We start from the raw sequence: 19,829 nt of genomic DNA, 5'->3' as shown, positions 1-19,829 counted from the left end.
TCAAACGCGACTAGCGCCAACTGCATTCGGAATTTTGCAACTCTTCACATTTTATATCATTGTTTTCGCGTCGTCTGATTTGTTTTGAAACATTTCTAAATTCTTTGCGCCTTTTTCCAAAATGACTCATATTTGTTTGGAGGAATAAAACAAACCAGACGACGCGAAAACAATGCTATAAAATGAGAATAGTTGCAAAATTCCGAATGCAGTTGGCGCTAGTCGCGTTTGAACCCCTCCGTCTCGCGCGTGTTCACGGTCACTGACGAAACCGATTTCGCAGCTCTCCGCAACTCCTGTATACTTGTTTTATTCCTCCAAGTATAAAGTTGGAGACTTTGCAGATTCTTTTGAGCCTAGGCTAGGCCTAACTCTTCTAAGCTTAATATGGGTTTTAATAACGCTGGTGGAAATTGGAATATCCCACTTCGAGGACTTGTTCCATTTTCGGAAAGCTATCACTTATTGGTCATTTTCCCCAACCTTTTATTTTTCTAAATTAATTATAATTTAACTACATCCGCACAAACCGAGCGAGTTTATAAAATTCAATATAGCTACATTGGGCCAAAGATAATATATAACTACGTACCCTAGATTCGAAATCACGGCGTTTCTCGATAGCGCGTTTTCTGTTGAGGCTCTTACTGAGTTCGCGCCGGAAGTTCGGAAAAATCGGGCTCCATAGCAGGGTGGGAAATAAGGAATTTCAAGAGATAACCCAAGATTATATTACTCACCTTTAGTTTTCTTTCGTTTAGAAACATTTTTAGAGCTACAGGCATGATCCATTATTGTTTTAAAACCATATAATGCCAAAATATCTGGTATCTTGAAAACCACGAGTCAAAAACGACGGCGTAATTTTCACTAAAACTCTACGATTTAACTATATGTCGGTAGCCCAGCCAGCTCCATGGAGGCCATTTTTTCCGACTTCCGCCGGGAACTCAGTAAGAGCCTGCGTTACGTTCAAGGAGCTTGATTTCCAATCTAGGGTACGTAGTTATATTATCTTTGATTTATGAACCTTGGGGCTGACTAAAATTCCGACGCAAAAAATTATTTCTCAATTTAGAGGTTTTCCATTGGCTTAAATACATATGTTAGTAGCCAATAGTGTGACTCCCAAAATTACTAGGATGAATAAAAAGGTTAAAATCTAACGTAGTCCACCTTTTTACTGGTTCGTGGTGAAACAAACAGTTAGTGAAGATTTTTGAATGGAATAAAGGTACAGTGGCATACTTATGAGTAATTATGTTACATATGGTATAATGAATTATGATAGTTTAATTGTTAATCAATGTTTAGAGTTAGGCCTATCATTTAGGAAGAGCTAAGTCAGGAAATTTGGTAGCTCAGAGCATCAGTCTGAACTTTTTACAGGGATGCCTCTAAACATTTAATGACTTAATATTGTAATGGTTTATTTAAAATTATAACATAATTATAGGGAGTGGAAGACTAGTGTTGTCACCAGATAAACATCTATTAGTATTCCTCTGGTTTGTTGGACATTGGAGTGTATCATTCCATGAAACTTCAGACAGATTCAACATAACATCATTTAAAAAGACTCAATACATTTTCTGATAATAGGTCTGCATTGACGTATAATTTGTTAGCCAGAAGATAAAGAAGGCTTAAAGGGACGGTTTGAACAGATATCAGATTTACCTAATATCTTGGGTTATGTTTACTATTTAAATAAGAAATACAAATATATTTGAGACCTATAAATATTGATGCAGACCCCTCTATTGCAATGTTGCCAATGTTTGAGGAGCGAAAACCCCACAGTCAAGTTACAAAATTTTCAGCCAAACCCCGAAAACGTTTTTTGCCATGCCCCCTCCCAAAACTCAGCAGAAAACATGCCAAATATTTTTATGGTTTCGTAGACTAGCACGGGGAAAAAATTTAATTAAAAAAACAAATAAAATATACACATTTTTTAATTCAATTTAATTCACAAAAAGATAAGCTAGATAATGTTTTCGGAAATAGCGGTTTTTCAAAAAAAATTAAGAAAACTTTTAAGGTCAAAAATCCCACAAAATCAATGATTTTCGCTTAAAAATTCTTTTATCCCACGCAGCCTAAAAAATCTCGAAAAATAGGAATTTATCCCACAGATGGGCAACACTGCTCTATTGATAAATGTTAAAATTTCAGGGGATTTTAGTGAACTCTTTACTCTAATAGTTGATTTTATAAAATGTCTTTACGCTTGCCCAACTTGTTGAAATGTTGCCCTGGAATAGTTCAGCCAATCCCTAAAAATGAGTTCATAAACTCTTTAGTGGGAAAGAAAACGGATCCACAGCTGAAGCGGGGAGGCAACATATCAACAAGATGGTCAAGGTTATATTTTAAAACAAACCTTGAGCAAAGGAAAAACAATAAAACTAGTATAACCGTAAATTCGTTTTATTAAATTGCGGTTGGTGCGGTTTGGTATGGTTGTTTTTTCGTTAACGCTCACCGTCGTGACGGTTTCAACTCAGTTTCATTGGAAATTATGTTATTGTTATGTTTATGCGTAATGTGGGAATGTTGAGTTTGTCACCCACAACTTGTGGGTGTTCAGTGTGTTGTGTTTGCATTTTGTATGTATGGGCGTTTTCTCTCTAACTTCTTGTTATTGACTTTTGGAACGGACCGAGTGCTGACGGTTACGATAAACGTCTCAACGTCCAAATGGCAGGGTTTCCACCATAGACATAATAAAGAAATAGACCCAAGATTCTACAGGGGGTAAATACGGAGGCGACGACTAGCAGACAACCGGTATTTGTTCCGTATTCCTGTGGTACCACGTTTAAGCGACGCCTGTCGATTAGGCGAGAAAATACAAAAACATCACGTGACACGTCACACATGTTCGTGTTTGTAATCTTTTAGGTACTCTGACGTGATTCGCGAATATTTTGGATGTGAGAATTTAAAATAAGGTAAATTTTTATTATAATTTTTAAATAAGTCAATTAATTCTTTCAAAACCCAAATAAAAAGCAGCAGATGATCTTATAATTAAAAACAAAAAATTCTAATTGCGAAATGATATTTTGTCAAAGGCTTAAGTAACTATCCGGTTTGTTGTGGTTATGGCTTGTTATGGGAATATTCTGAGATTCTAAATTGTAAACAAAAGTAAATGGAATTTTGTTGAAAAGGATGATTCTACCTTGGATTAATAATGATTCTACTAAAGGTATGTAGCTATTGTCCTTGAAATAAAATTAGCTTTGACAATTTAAGTCTGATGGCTTGACCCTTCATTTCTAGATTTTTGTCCTTCGCTAATTTATGGAGTCTGAGCTTGCAATATAAATTAATAACTTTCTTAATGATGAAGATCGATTCCAACATGAGCATCAAACACCACCTTTTGCCATTTACAATTTGTATATCCCGTTCTAAAAAGTTATCATTACAAATTAAATCATGATTTGAATGTGTTGCGATTTACAGCAATTGTCCAGATCACCACGAACATGTTTATTACAAATTAACAGAGTATTAAATTTTGGTTGTTATTAAATAGAACGAAATTTCATGTTCCATTTAAATTATTGCATCGAAGTAATTCTACTGTAGCGTAGAGGTCGGGGATGGTTAACTTTTATTCAATAGATAAAGCTCTCAAAATTATTCGTAAAACGTTTTGATCAAGTAATTTATATTTCTGTATTATCCGATGAATTTTTTGATAAATTTGTAAAATTAAACGGAAAAACGACGTTTTTTTCGATAAAAAGCTCAAATTTTACGAATAATACATGTTTTTTAATCATTTTCCGAAATATTAACCGGTAAATTTCTTTGTTTACATTTTTTCCCCGAAAAAATCAATTTAATCATGGATAATGATTAACCGTCACCGACCTCTAAGCGTATTCTCTGCAGGCGCGTACACAGCTGCCAAAACTCGAGGGCGCTCAAATTCATTTTGGGGGTGCCAATGCCTTGAGTCTAATCACTTTTCTCTTTTTCGTGTACCTGGTTGTAGCCCTAAAATATCCGTCAAAACATTTTTGATAAGCTGGTTCAATATTTCTACAATTGAAAAGTTTTTCTGGTGCTGTGAGACGCGCGAAAGCAATTTTCAAAAACTTTAGTAAAATGGTTTCAAATATCTACTGATACTAGCTCGTTAGTAAAAGTAATTTTCCTTTTTGATTAATATACAAATATTTTAGATCATATCTTTCGGTAATTGAGCAATCGATTTTTTTTGGGTCGGGCGGATTGGGGATGCTCAGTACTCATTTGGGGGCGCTGAGCATCCCCTGGCGCCCCCCCCATGTACGGGCCTGATTCTCTGTTGATTAAAAAAGAAAGCGCCGCCCAGGTTTCGAATCCGAGCCCTTCTGCACGACAGGCGAATGTTCTACCACAGAACCACCGATAGATTTTACGCTTCTTTGAAAATTATAAACTCAGCTTAGCGGAAGGGTATATTAATGGTTTTTACCTCTCCGAGGGGACAAAGTCCCCTAGGAGGGGTTATACAACGACCGTGTCTGTCTGTGGGTCTGTGGGTGGGTCTGTCTGTCTGTCAGGACTGCGAACGCGTTCGCATTTTCGGTGCAAAGTGTAATCACTGCGTACGCAGTTTCTCAAAGGGTTGGCAAAACCACCGTGTGACGGTGAGCGTTAACGGATGCATTTGCGGTTTGGTTTGGATGGTGTTTTTTCGCTCACCGTCGTGACGGTTTGGTGTATTACGTTTTTGTAATGTTTATGCGTAGGTTGTGAGTGTTGAATTTGTTGTGTTTGTGTTCTGATGGTTGTGCATGTTGAGTCTGTTGTGTTTATATGGGCGTTTTCTCTCCAACTTCTTCTTAATGACTTTGGGACGGACCGAGTGCTGAGTGTAATGCTACCTCTCAACGTACAATGGCAGGGTTTCCACCAGTTGTACACGGTATTCGTCTTAGTATCAATTTGCGATCGCATCGGGCGGGATTTGAACCCGAGACCTCCTGATTGACAGGCGGACGTTCTACCACAGAACCACCGACACTTGTTACGCCTTATTGAAAATTAGACCTTCAGCTTTATCGGAAGCGTATTTAATAGAGTACGAAATTTTGGTTTAATTGAAATAGAATTGAAATTGAAATTATTGCATCGAAGAAATTCTAATTTAGCGTTTCTCTATTGATTAAAAACAAATGTGCCACCCAGGTTTCGAACCCAGACCATTCGGCTTGGCAGTCGAGCGCTCTACCACAGAACCACCGATAGCTGCTTAGATTCACTGAAATTAAGACAGGCATCGTAAGCATAATAGGTAATAAAGTCTTTTTTTATTAATGAATTTATGAAGGCCTAATCTGGTATTTTTTAAAGGTTAAATCTTGTTTTAGCGCAGTCAGCCGAGATTAGAGGGTTAAAGGGTAGACCCTGTGGGTGGTCCACTTTCTTAACGACCTATATATAGTTCTGTTAATTCAAAGGAGATAATTTAACGTTAATTGCTTTAAGAGCTGGCGGTTAGTCAAGTGGCTCTCTGTGCTTTGTTGATGGTAAGGTTTTTGCTTCTTGTAAATACATTTGGTGTGGATATTTGGATATCTACGATTTCTAACGCAGTCAATGATTTCTTGGGTGTGCGAGTCATTATATGATATTGGAAATTGGACGGCATTGGTCTTTTTCATGTGGTATGCGTCACAACGTCAACAGGAAGTGAACGAGTCGTCCACTACCAGATATCTACGGTATCTTCATCAAGGGCGAGTGTTGAAATAAAATGAGCGTTAAAGATGCGGCAAGTATTTCGTAAGCGAGTAATTCCAAAAAGCCTCTGTAGATATTTCTTTCATTAAAATTTGCTTCGTATTATATTTAACTGATAAACTTGTTCTGTAAAAGGGTTTAATTCAATTGTGCATTGTTATAGTACGTCTAACTTACTGTTGTAACTACTTAACTTATGATATTCTGAATAAATTAAAATTGGTCGTTTCGTCTCAATTATTTTAATTATAATAAAAATTTTATACCGGGCGGGATAGAAATGGGTTAATATTTTTAACAAATAACTCTAAATTGTGGAGATATATCTTTAAGGGTTATCTCGAGAAATTAATACCACTAGGGACAATTCTTCCGAGGAGAGGTATATTTTGGCTTGCCAACTTGTTAAAGTCTACATTTTTACCTCTCCGAGGGGACAAAGTCCCCTAGGAGGGGTTATACAACGACCGTGTCTGTCTGTGGGTCTGTGGGTGGGTCTGTGGGTGGGTCTGTGGGTGTGTCTGTGGGTGTGTCTGTCTGTCAGGACTGCGAACGCGTTCGCATTTTCGGTGCAAAGTGTAATCAATGCGTACGCAGTTTCTCAAAGGGTTGGCAAAACCACCGTGTGACGGTGAGCGTTAACGGATGCATTTGCGGTTTGGTTTGGATGGTGTTTTTTCGCTCACCGTCGTGACGGTTTGGTGTATTACGTTTTTGTAATGTTTATGCGTAGGTTGTGAGTGTTGAATTTGTTGTGTTTGTGTTCTGATGGATGTGCATGTTGAGTCTGTTGTGTTTATATGGGCGTTTTCTCTCCAACGTCTTCTTAATGACTTTGGGACGGACCGAGTGCTGAGTGTAATGCTACCTCTCAACGTCCAATGGCAGGGTTTCCACCAGTTGTACACGGTATTCGTCTTAGTATCAATTTGCGATCGCATCGGGCGGGATTTGAACCCGAGACCTCCTGATTGACAGGCGGACGTTCTACCACAGAACCACCGACACTTGTTACGCCTCAAGCCCCATTTTCATGCTCGCTGGTAGCGGGTCAAAATCGTCAAAATCCGCTTCAGCTACACACTTTTTTACTTTCCGCGTCGATCTGTTTCAAACAGATATCTTAGCTTTGTTTTCACGCTTGCGAGTGGCGGAAGCGAATTTTGACGATTTTTATCCGCTACCAGCGAGCATGAAAATGGGACTTTATTGAAAATTAGACCTTCAGCTTTATCGGAAGCGTATTTAATAGAGTACGAAATTTTGGTTTAATTGAAATAGAATTGAAATTGAAATTATTGCATCGAAGAAATTCTAATTTAGCGTTTCTCTATTGATTAAAAACAAATGCGCCACCCAGGTTTCGAACCCAGACCATTCGGCTTGGCAGTCGAGCGCTCTACCACAGAACCACCGATAGCTGCTCAGATTCACTGAAATTAAGACAGGCATCGTAAGCATAATAGGTAATAAAGTCTTTTTTTATTAATGAATTTATGAAGGCCTAATCTGGTATTTTTTAAAGGTTAAATCTTGTTTTAGCGCAGTCAGCCGAGATTAGAGGGTTAAAGGGTAGACCCTGTGGGTGGTCCACTTTCTTAACGACCTATATATAGTTCTGTTAATTCAAAGGAGATAATTTAACGTTAATTGCTTTAAAAGCTGGCGGTTAGTCAAGTGGCTCTCTGTGCTTTGTTGATGGTAAGGTTTTTGCTTCTTGTAAATACATTTGGTGTGGATATTTGGATATCTACGATTTCTAACGCAGTCAATGATTTCTTGGGTGTGCGAGTCATTATATGATATTGGAAATTGGACGGCATTGGTCTTTTTCATGTGGTATGCGTCACAACGTCAACAGGAAGTGAACGAGTCGTCCACTACCAGATATCTACGGTATCTTCATCAAGGGCGAGTGTTGAAATAAAATGAGCGTTAAAGATGCGGCAAGTATTTCGTAAGCGAGTAATTCCAAAAAGCCTCAGTAGATATTTCATTAAAATTTGCTTCGTATTATATTTAACTGATAAACTTGTTCTGTAAAAGGGTTTAATTCAATTGTGCATTGTTATAGTACGTCTAACTTACTGTTGTAACTACTTAACTTATGCGTAGAGTTTGCAAGTTCTCTCCCCACTGGTTTAAGGGGTTTTCCCCCGAGTTCTTCGGTTTCCCCTTAAACAAAAACTTGTTGAGGTTAACGGTAATAGTTAGTGTAGGGAGCTGTTGGCTCGAACGCGTGGCATGCAGGGCTTGCCACCACCCTCCTACGCATTGTAACCCGGCTACCTGAATTAAAGGCTTTAAAAGTCGCTCGATGACTTAGGCCTAAGGTGGTGCCTTGGGTATTAGCCTAGCTGATTATTATTCTGAATAAATTAAAATTGGTCGTTTCGTCTCAATTATTTTAATTATAATAAAAATTTTATACCGGGCGGGATAGAAATGGGTTAATATTTTTAACAAATAACTCTAAATTGCGGAGATATATCTTTAAGGGTTATCTCGAGAAATTAATACCACTAGGGACAATTCTTCCGAGGAGAGGTATATTTTGGCTTGCCAACTTGTTTACGTATGCAATTTTAAAGGTCAAATCTTGTTTTAGCGCAGTCAGCCGAGATAAGAGGGTTAAAGGGTAGACCCTGTGGGTGGTTCACTTTGTTAGGTTTTTGTTATTTATTTACGGGTTTTATTATCGACCTATATATAGTTGTGTTAATGCAAAGGCGACAATTTAACGTTTATTACTTTGAGAGCTGTCAGTTAGTCTAGTGGCTTTCTGTGCTTTGTTGATGGTAAGGTTTTTGCTTCTTGTAAATACATTTGGTGTGGATATTTGGATATCTACGATTTCTAACGCAGTCAATGATTTCCTGGGTGTGCGAGTCATTAATGATATTGGAAATTGGATGGTTTTGGTCTTTTTCATGCGGTATTTGTCACAACGTCAACTGGAAGTCAACGAGTGTTGAAATAAAATGAGCGTTAAAGATGCGGCAAGTATTTCGTAAGCGAGAAAAATACAAATACGATCGGTAGATATTTCTTTCATTAAAATTTGCTTCGTATTATATTCAACTGATAAACTTGTACTGTAAAAAGGGTTAAATTCAATTGTGCATTGTTTTAGTACGTCTAACTCACTGTTGTAACTACTTAATTTATAATATTTTGAATAAATTAAAATCGGTTGTTTCGTCTCATTTATTTTAATTATAATTAAAATTTTATACCGGGCGGGATGGAATCGGGATTACGTTTTTAGTAAATAGCTCTGAATTGCGGAGATATATCTTTAACGATCATCTCAAGAAATCAATACCACTAGGGACAATTCTTCCGAGGAGAGGTATATTTTGGCAAGCTTGCCAACTTGTTTACATTTTAATTCCCTCATAGTTGCTTACTTATTTGCCTTATTTACAAGACACGGGTTTATCCAGTTGTAGAAAACATGTAGGGGGATGTTCTAATTGTTCCCAAACCTTCGTTGGGATTTCTGAAGGCAATAACTAAAAATTCAAAACCTTGTTTGGAGGATATACTTGTCTAATTTAGAACAAATATTGAATTTTTGGCACGTATTAATATCACAATGCTTGTTGCAGTAGATATACATAGACTAGTTAAGCCAGCTGTAGAAAACTTGTAGGAGTGTTATTGTAGTTTTTTAAATACCAATGATAACAGCAAAGCCTACACTACACTAAACTGACGAACTAGTAAGAAGTCATAATATATTTATTAAAATAACAAACGTTTATTAATTAAAACATATTAATAATTAATACTGTACAAGATGGAATGACAGAATATAATGACACAATAAACGCTGTTGAGCGGATATATATATATATATTAGGTTAAAAATAGTAAACAAGATTAGCAATAATTAAAAAAGAATATCTTATTTACATTTAACATTTTAACCTGTTAAAAAAAACGAACCGGAAAAAGCCGATATCGTTTCTTATCTTCAACACTCACCCTCGATGAAGACTTTTTCAAGGTAACGTAGGTTGGGTTTTTGACGAATACGAATGAAGACTTCTGCGGACAGAGACTTGGTGAATATGTCCGCTAGTTGTTCTTCACTTGGGACATACATGACGTTGATGATGCCCTCTTCAACCAGTTCACGAACGTAGTATTGGCGAATACTAATGTGTTTCGTTCGACGGTGAAACTCTGGATTTTTTTATTAGTTTGATGGCTCCGACGTTGTCGACTCGTAATGTCGGGACATTATCGTCTACGACACCCAGGAATGACTTAACCCGTTCAATCCAGACGACATCCTTCACTGCTTCGGTGGCAGCTACCAGCTTGGCCTCTGTGGTTGATAGGGCAACGGATTGTTGCTTCCTGCTCGCCCAAATGACTGGAGTTGTACGCTCCAGACGTCTCGTCTTTTCGCAGCCAGCATAGTCAGCGTCGCTGTAAGGGTTTGTCGTCATGGAGTCGCCTGCCTTGAATAGGAGACCAAGTGTTGTGGTCCCTCTGAGATATCGAAAGATTCTTTTAACCCAGTTCCAGTCAGCGACTGTGGGATTGGCCATGGCTTGAGATGCTCGATTGACAGCGTATTCTATGTCAGGTCATGTTCCTGTGGCTGCGTATCTGAGACTTCCAATGGCTGAGGCGTACATGGTCGTTGACTCGAAACTCTCTTGACTCTGATCGGTCGTGTCTGGACTGCGGGTGGGAGTTTTTACTGGTTTGCAGTCTTGCATGTTGAACCTCTCTAAGACATTTTCGACATAGGCGCTCTGGTGTAGAAATATGGATCAGTCTTCCAACGTATCGATTTTCAGGCCAAGGTAGGTTGATGCTCTTCCTGTGAGGATTTCGAATACTTCAATGAAATTTAGGTGGAACTCGTCTACCGCTTCGATTGTACTTCCAGCGATCAGACCATCATCAACGTAGAGGATGAGGACCAAGAAAGCGTCGTTGGTTGACAGGATATATAGGCATCGATCTCCATCAGCGCTTTTGAATCCATGGTTACGTAGGAACTTGTCGATTCGCTCGTTCCAGCATCGTGGAGATTGCTTGAGACCGTAAAGACTTTTCCGTAACTTCAAGACTCGTCCGCTACCGTCGTCGAAACCTTCGGGTTGGCGCAGGTAGATTTCTTCGAATAATTTTCGATGAAGAAATGCAGTCTTTACGTCCAATTGTCTTAGAATAAGATTTTCCTTAGCAACCAGACTGAGAAAAATTCTTAGCGTTTCGAAGCGAGCAACTGGTGCGAAAGTCTCGTCGTAGTCGATACCTTCTCGTTGCGTGTAGCCTTTTGCTACGAGCCGGGCTTTATATTTGATGACAGTACCATCTTCATCATTCTTCATACGAAAAATCTAACGATTTTCCGACCTGGCGGAGGATCGACCATCTCGTAGACATCGTGTTTCTTCATTGCTGAAAGCTCATCTGACATTGCCTTCTGCCCTTCTATTGATTCGCTGCTTGAACGTGCTTCTCTTGCAGTCTGTGGTAAGGTACCACACATCACAAAAGCTTTATTTCCTGGATGACAGGTATGGCATAGCTGAACTCTCTTGAGCGTTGAACGATCTCTGAGTACCGGACCACTCTTCTCAGAGCGGTTGTCTGACATTTCGTCACAGACTGTTGCCTCATTGTGTCCGGTAGCCAAGTCTTCCGACGGATTTGGTTGTCTCGTCGTTTGAGTAGTCGGCAGCTCTGGTTGGCATGCCTGATGGTGCATTAGTGGCTCTGGTCGGTCCGTCTTTTGATGAGTTGGTGGCTCTGGTTGGCCGGTTTTCGCAAACCAAATCGTTGGTCAATTGCTCGCCCTGGCTGGGCAACTCCTCAGAGACAGGAATCCAGGAATCAGGAACGCACGTCTCGGGATTGAATTTAACATCTCGAAATCTTAGGACATCGTTCAGCTCTGGAACAAAAACTCGATATCCGTCTGCATTGTCTTCATAGCCAACCTGGAAACCTTTATACGCTTCCGAGACAGCTTCTTTCGCTTCTCTTTTGGTATGTGGACAAAGCACTCAGTGCCAAAGACTCGCAGATGCTGGATCGATGGATTTGTCTTCCCTGTCCACAATTCGAATGGTGTCTTCCCAGCAATGCATATAGGTGCTGTTCAGTTCAGGATATAGACGGCCGTGTTCACCGCTTCAGCCCAGAGTTTCGGTGGTAGGTCCGATCTGGAATGCAACATGGCCCTTACAGACTCCATGATCGTACGATTTTCTCGTTCAGCGACACCGTTCTGTTCGGGCGTGTATGGCATGGACTTGCGGTGATGTAGAGCTTCTTGAGAAGTCCATTCACGGAATTCTTCGTTGACATATTCAGTTCCATTGTCCGTGACCAGCTCTTGTACTGTGTGATTGCGGGTTCGGCAAAAGGCAAGGAAATCTTTGAAACAGTTGACGACTTCGGATTTCTTCGTTAGGAAATATACGGCTCGAACACTGGAATACTCGTCTTTGAATAGGAGGTAGTATTTCTTCCCCTTCATGGACGGTGTCGGTGATGGTCCCCAGAGAGCTGAATGGATCCTTTCACCTGGTTTCGTAGCCTTCTCCAAATGAGTGCCGAAATTGTGCCTAGTCATCTTGCCGTAGATGCACCCTTCACAGAGCTTGTCAGACGTCTGGTTTAGAACTTCGTATCCGAGCCTCCGTAACGTCGCTGCTACATGCCGTTTATCCTGATGACCCATGCGTTCATGCCAGACTTGGAGATCTGCTTTCCGGTCATTCCTCGGATCTGCTGCGATGTGAGCGGAGCATGATGGCTGCTCTACTTTGATATCCAGACGATACAGACTCTCGACCTTGCCAGGTACACAAAGGTTCCTTTTGCCTCCGACAACTTCATAGAGACCGCAAGAATTTGCTATGACCTTGAACTCCAGATTCTTGTTTCTCTTCATTGCGCTTTTCAGCGAGAAAACATTGTAGGCAAAGTCACGGATGTGCCAGACATAGTGGACTACCTCTTGATAGAGTTTCTTTCCGATCCGGAACTAAATCCTTATGTCTCCTTCACCATCCGCTGTCATCTGCGTCTTGTTTCCAATCTGAAGAGTCGCTGGAGTAGCGAACTTGCTGCAATTTAGGAACGTTGTGGCGTCGTTCGTGATATGCTGTGTAGCACCCGAGTCAAAATACCATGCTGCTTCAGATGATGAGCAAGCAACGAGACCGTTTGCTGCAATCAGACCCCCAATGCTGGTGCGATTACTTTCGTCAACGCTCGTCTTTCTAGGAGCTCTTTTTGTCCTCGACAGTCTTCTGCAACGTGACCGAACTTTTGGAAATTGGTGCATTTTCGCTTACGTCTCATGCCTTTCATCTCGTTTGTTGAGTGACCGTGATGACTTCCGGTAGTGCGTTTCGCCATCAGACCAGAGGAATCTTGGAAAGCGTTACCTTCTCGAGTTGCACGGCCAATCAACAGACGTTCCAACTCTGCGACCGTCTGGTTTTCTGTTGGCAGCGTGTCCCAGAGCATACCGAATTCTCGATACTCATCCTGAGGTAGAGACTCGAAGATGCAGGCAATGAGGATGCAGTCGTCGAATATTACGTTTTTCTCTGTCTGTGCCGTTGACAAGATGTCTGTCCAGAGAGAACACATCTGGGCAATGTGGGTGGCCATGTCGACGTCTGGTGACTTCGTAGTTCGCATAAGTTGCGCCAGAAGCTTACGCAGACGGTTGGACGACTTCTGCCACTTATCCCACATCTCCTTTGGTATCTCGCAATTTGTAAACATGTTTTGGACCTTCTTAGACAAGGCTGACCAGATGATACCCCGGACTGTACTGAATGTCAATCGGTATTTTTTCTTGACAGTTGCATACTCTGTCTTCTCTGCTGCTGATAATAACGGCCCCGTGGGTTCAACCCATTCCCCAGTCAGTATCTCGTAAACGTCTCGTACGGTGAGGATGTCGACTATTTGTCATTTCGAACTCCTCCAATTCTCCGGACCAGATAGGTTTTCATCGTCTTGGCGAAGTAGACTATCCATGGTTTCTTTCGGGAACTGTTGACCAGGACACTGAATACGGTGATGGTAGCTGGGATCAGGATACCGGTTACAGCAGGCAGTAGACTAGTCCTTTAGTTTTGTTGTTGCGCAGTGGAAGCGTGCTGGGCCCATATCATATTGGAGTTTTTTAAATACCAATGATAACAGCAAAGCCTACACTACACTACACGGACGAACTAGTAAGAAGTCATAATATATTAAAATAACAAACGTTTATTAATTAAAACATATTAATAATGAATACTGTACAAGATGGAATGACAGAATATAATGACACAATAAACGCTGTTGAGCGGATGATATGAGGTTAAAAAATAGTAAACAAGATTAGCAATAATAAAAAAGAATATCTTATTTACATTTAACTCAGATGTATAATTATATATAATATTAATATAATTTATAAATATTTAATTAAAAATAAGATTAATGTAATTTATAAATATTTAATTAAATATAAGCTTAATATATTTTATAAATATTTCATTAAATATAAGATTAATATAATTTATAAATATTTAAAATGATGTAGAATAAATTATAGTACCTAACGTTATAACTTTGAAAAACACCGTAACTTAACAAGCGTTGGTGGCTGAGTGGTTAGAGTAAATCTCTTGCACGAGGCAGACCCGGGTTCGATTCCCGGCCGGCGCCAATAATTCGCAAATTAAAACTAAGACGGATACCGTGAACAATTGGTGGAAACCCTGCCATTGGACGTTGAGAGGTAGCATTACACTCAGCACTCGGTCCGTCCCAAAGTCAGTTAGAAGAAGTTGGAGAGAAAACGCCCACAACAGACTCAACATCATAACACGAACTCAACATGCACAACCATCAAAACACAAACACGACAAACTCAACACTCACAACCGTCATAACACGAACTCAACATTTATAAACTACGCATAAACATTACAAAAACGTAATACACCAAACCGTCACGACGGTGAGCGAAAAACACCATCCAAATCAAACCGCAAATGAATCCATTAACGCTCACCGTCACACGGTGGTTTTGCCAACCCTTCGAGAAACTGCGCACGCAATGATTAACCTTTGCACGAATAATGCGAACGCGGTCGCAGGACAGACACACAGACAGACAGACACAGTCATTGTATAACCCCTCCTAGGGGACTTTGTCCCCTCGGAGAGGTAAAAAACTATTGAATAATATTTACCGCGGCCTAAGGAAACCCAATGGGCGTCCCCACAATGTATGAAAATACTAAATAACATCAAATAACTTCCATAGCGACAAGTGTTAGCTGAGACTAGATTCTACGCAGAGCAATATGCCACGGCCAACTTTGATGTCTCGCGCTACAGCGGCCATCTCATTCGTTGGAGTTTCTGTGTTAACCTATGAGCAAAAGATGTGTATGACGTCAGCGCCCCTAGCGGATTATTATTTTTAGTATAGTTTTTACATTGAAGTCAATATAACAACCGAGCGTGGCGCTGACCTCCTACACATTATAGTACAGTTTATAGGGGGAAAATCCTTGCTCGCGGAGTTTCGACGAATGTGTTGGCCGCTGTAGCGCGAACAGCGCGTGATCAAAGTTGGCCGTGAATATGCAGACGAATTTTCAGTCATTTGTAATAGGCACTTAAATAAAACATCTTCCCAGAAATTGCCAAGAAGTAATATTTCCGACAGCCATAACTCATGAGTTACTATGTTACTATTTATATAGTGCTTGTTGAAATATTAGAATGCTGGAAACTTTTCTCGAACATAACCATAGAAATATAAATTAGACTAGAAGCACTGCCCTTTCCGCCAAATCCCAAGGGAAGCAGGCGAGATAGAAGGGTGGAATCGCGATGTACGCGCCATCTGACAAACGCATTAAACATTGTCGCCATGGCTACGAATCGAATTTCGAAGAGGGAAAAAAAGGCGATCCACTGCGCATCACGTCGTGCGCAGCGGTTGTTTTTTCGTGTTTAAATTTTTGCGTCTAAAAGCATATCCGAAAATATGGTTAAAAACTGCACTTTTTACCTCTCCGAGGGGACAAAGTCCCCTAGGAGGGGTTATACAACCTGCGTGTCTGTCAGTGGGTTTGTGGTTCTGTGGGTGTGTCAGGCCTGCGAACGCATTCGCATTTTCGGTGCAAAGTGTAATCATTGCGTACGCAGTTTCTCAAAGCGTTTGGAAAACCACCGTGTGACGGTAATCGTTAACGGATGCATTTGCGGTTTGGTTTGGATGGTGTTTTTTCGCTCACCGTCGTGACGGTTTGGTGTATTACGTTTTTGTAATGTTTATGCGTAGGTTGTGAGTGTTGAATTTGTTGTGTTTGTGTTCTGATGGTGGCGCATGTTGAGTCTGTTGTGTTTATATGGGCGTTTTCTCTCCAGCTTCTTCTTAATGACTTTGGGACGGACCGAGTGCTGAGTGTAATGCTACCTCTCAACGTCCAATGGCAGGGTTTCCACCAATTGTACACGGTATTCGTCTTAGTATCAACTTGCGATCGCATCGGGCGGGATTTGAACCCGAGACCTCCTGATTGACAGGCGGACGTTCTACCACAGAACCACCGACACTTGTTACGCCTTATTGAAAATTAGACCTTCAGCTTTATCGGAAGCGTATTTAATAGAGTACGAAATTTTGGTTTAATTGAAATAGAATTGAAATTGAAATTATTGCATCGAAGAAATTCTAATTTAGCGTTTCTCTATTGATTAAAAACAAATGCGCCACCCAGGTTTCGAACCCAGACCATTCGGCTTGGCAGTCGAGCGCTCTACCACAGAACCACCGATAGCTGCTTAGATTCACTGAAATTAAGACAGGCATCGTAAGCATAATAGGTAATAAAGTCTTTTTTATTAATGAATTTATGAAGGCCTAATCTGGTTTTTTTTAAAGGTTAAATCTTGTTTTAGCGCAGTCAGCCGAGATTAGAGGGTTAAAGGGTAGACCCTGTGGGTGGTCCACTTTGTTAGTTTTTTTTGTTATTTATTTACGGGTATTATTAACGACCTATATATAGTTGTGTTAATTCAAAGTTGATAATTTAACGTTTATTGCTTTAAGAGCTTGCGGTTAGTCAAGTGGCTCTCTGTGCTTTGTTGATGGTAAGGTTTTTGCTTCTTGTAAATATATTTGGTGTGGATATTTGGATATCTACGATTTCTAACGCAGTCAATGATTTCTTGGGTGTGCGAGTCATTATATGATATTGGAAATTGGACGGCATTGGTCTTTTTCATGCGGTATGTGTCACAACGTCAACTGGAAGTTGAAATAAAATGAGCGTTAAAGATGCGGCAAGTATTTCGTAAGCGAGAAAAATACAAATACCATCTGTAGATGTATCTTTCATAAAAATTTGCTTAGTATTATATTCAACTGATAAACATGTACTGTAAAAAGGGTTAAATTCAATTGTGCATTGTTTTAGTGAATCTAACTCGCTGTTGTAACTACTTAATTTATAATATTCTGAATAAATTAAACTCGATTGTTTCGTCTCAATTATTTAAATTAAAATTAAAAATTTATACCGGGCAGGATTTGAACCGAGAATACGTTTTTCGTAAATAACTCTGAATTGCGGAGATATCTTTGGGGGTCGTATCGAGAAATTAATACCACTAGGGACCATACTTCCGAGGAGAGGTATATTTTGGCTTGCCAACTTGTTCACATTGTAAAGAGAGATCTGGGAAAGAAATAAATTTCTCATTTCATAAGTATGTAATATTATAGTAAATATTTTATAATAATCTCGGAATAAGAGATTTTTTTACACTAAGATTTCCTCTGAGAAATGCTGAATTACTAGGAAAATATGTTTTAGCCGTAAATTGCGAAAATTGGACTCCATCTTCAATTACTTCATATGACTTTGTGTGTAGTAAACATTTTCTGCCGGATGAAATTTACTTTCAAAATAAAAGGCACCATTTGAAAGCAAATGCTGTACCTACACAAGTAAAATTACCCTATACATTCTGAAATAAAAAACTAACTGAAATATGAATATTTTCTTTATTAAAACAAGAATTTGAAAGAGCTCCTAAAAATATCTATTCCAGAACAAAGCATATTTACATCTTCTAGAGTATGCCAATTTATTGATTTTAGTAATTGTTATTTAGTTTCCCTTTTTTTCAGAGGTTATTACAGAAAACTTACGGAAAAAGTGAACTACCGGAAACCACTCAATTTGACTTGACTAATACTGATGATAGTTTAAAAGACACTGAAACCAAGATTTTGGAATCTCATGTAGATATATTTTAAACCACACTGAAATAATTAAAATTTAGTTAAACTGTGATGATTTGTGGTATTTCAGACTTACAATGATTGCGCAAAGTTAACGTATGACTTTAAGGGTGACACGGTAGATATAGTAGATTCTTGAGATTTTTATGATTTTCCTAAAGCTGTTTAAATAACTTAATATAATGTCAGATAAATAAAAAAAAGTTTTTAATACGTTGCCTATGATCTGTTTTATGTTATTCCACGTGACCATATTTACTTATTTAGTTTAAATTGTTTCTATGAGATGGCGCGACTATCGCGATTCCACTCTGATGGCAGCCTTCTAGCTGGTACGTCCCCGCCCAATCCAATCGTGCTTCTAGTCTAATTTAAATTTCTATGAACATAACATGGGTTTTTTGCTAAGCCTTAACATGCCAAAAAAGTTACCTGGTTAAAAGGAAACACTTGTTGCATACCGTACTGCAAAAGTAATACGTTTAGTTCTAAAGGAATTAGTTTTTCCGAAAGATAATTTTATACGAAATTAATTAACTCTGCCTCCATGAGAAGCCTTAAAATTGCCCGGTAATATAAAAATATTCCGTATAATTTTAATTATCATATGTAACATAATCACTCATAAGTATGCCATAAAAGCATTTTCGATAATGAAACCTTGTTCACGGGATATGACGTTAATGACGTCACTTACAATTCCGTGACGAAATAAGCGTCATCAACTTTACCAAGGCTGTGCCTTGACTTTACTGATTGGAAACGGAAGTTAGTGAGAATTCCTCGCGCTTTTCTGGCTTTGCCCTTGTCAAGTTTAGCTCGTACCTCGCGATCACATGATTTCATTTCCATGGTAACCTTTTCAATAGCGCAAGTATTATAAGCAATTTTGCATTTTAGGGTCCGCTTAATGTATGTTCCGCGTGAAACAAGGTCTCATTGATTTTTTCCAATGGAAATGTTATACAGAGGCATACTTATGAGTAATTATGTTACATATGAATTATTTATACCATAAGAGGATGATAATAATAATAATATTATCTTCTTATATTTAGTTTTAGTAACATTATATATTTTACCTTAAAATATATTATCGAAAATTAACATAAGTCGACGCATTTCTTATCTGACGCAAAATTCTCATGAGGGCAAAAACACGTCTCCAATTGGCTTAAATATGACTTTTTGGCTAACCATTCTAACCGTTTAACCGACCGCCGGAAATAGTTCCTTCCCAGATGAATTAGGAGAGGGGAGTAAAAACGGAGTATCTTTTATTGAAGCATCCATTGGGTTCTCGCCAATACCTGCTTTTGAGCAAAGATAATTTAAACTCGTACCCTAGATTCGAATACTGAGAGCTTTTCCATTGACGGTTTTGTTACGAAGCGTTTACCCTTTTCCGGAACGTGACCTCAGAAAAATCGGGGTCCATCGGTTGCGGTAAGGTGCAAACCATGGAGCGAATTTTTTCTCAGTTCCAGCAGGAAGTGGGTAAACGCTATCGGCAAAGCGCGAGAGAGTGATTTCGAATCTAGGGTACGAGTTTAAATTATCTTTGTTTTTAGTAAGTACTGCTCGGACAGTCCCGAACGATCCGAAAGCCTGTTCTCGAGAGCGAATAGTCTGCGCCAAAACTTCTCGAGAATTCTATATCCGGTGAATAGTCTGCGTCGGGACAGTCCGAACGGTTCTGGACTGGCGAATATTTTTCACCTAATTCCGTTGAGACTTTTGCTGAACGCTTTTTTAGGATTGTTGTAAT

General features: G+C 39.3%; 2 protein-coding genes across 2 annotated transcripts; both read right to left on the bottom strand.

Moving 5' to 3' along the window:
* Positions 1 to 9,914: 9,914 nt before the first annotated feature.
* Positions 9,915 to 10,313, bottom strand: LOC149921880 (uncharacterized). The gene has a single exon (XM_090162179.1). The coding sequence runs from the start codon at positions 10,311 to 10,313 to the stop codon at positions 9,915 to 9,917; it is 399 nt and encodes a 132-aa protein (XP_090018305.1).
* A 2,459-nt stretch (positions 10,314 to 12,772) lies between these two features.
* On the bottom strand, positions 12,773 to 13,524 carry LOC149921879 (uncharacterized). The gene is made up of 2 exons (XM_090162178.1): positions 13,086 to 13,524; positions 12,773 to 12,957 (listed from the first exon to the last, which is right to left on the bottom strand). Exons 1-2 carry the CDS (start codon positions 13,522 to 13,524, stop codon positions 12,773 to 12,775), a joined length of 624 nt encoding a protein of 207 aa, XP_090018304.1.
* Between the last annotated feature and the right edge of the window lie 6,305 nt (positions 13,525 to 19,829).

The sequence above is a fragment of the Leiobunum rupestre genome, chromosome 11, assembly GCF_980474605.1.
Source record: "Leiobunum rupestre chromosome 11, qqLeiRupe1.1.hap1, whole genome shotgun sequence".
Lineage (NCBI taxonomy): Eukaryota > Metazoa > Arthropoda > Arachnida > Opiliones > Sclerosomatidae > Leiobunum > Leiobunum rupestre.
This window is presented reverse-complemented; position numbering and strand designations above follow the sequence as displayed.

Coding starts and splice junctions, on each gene's coding strand:
- LOC149921880 (XM_090162179.1), bottom strand. CDS start 10,313: ATGGCCAATCCCACAGTCGCTGACTGGAACTGGGTTAAAAGAATCTTT.
- LOC149921879 (XM_090162178.1), bottom strand. CDS start 13,524: ATGTTTACAAATTGCGAGATACCAAAGGAGATGTGGGATAAGTGGCAG. Junction 12,958..13,085: donor CGAGATGAAAGGCATGAGAC/GTAAGCGAAAAT, acceptor GTCTGATTGCAG/CAAACGGTCTCGTTGCTTGC.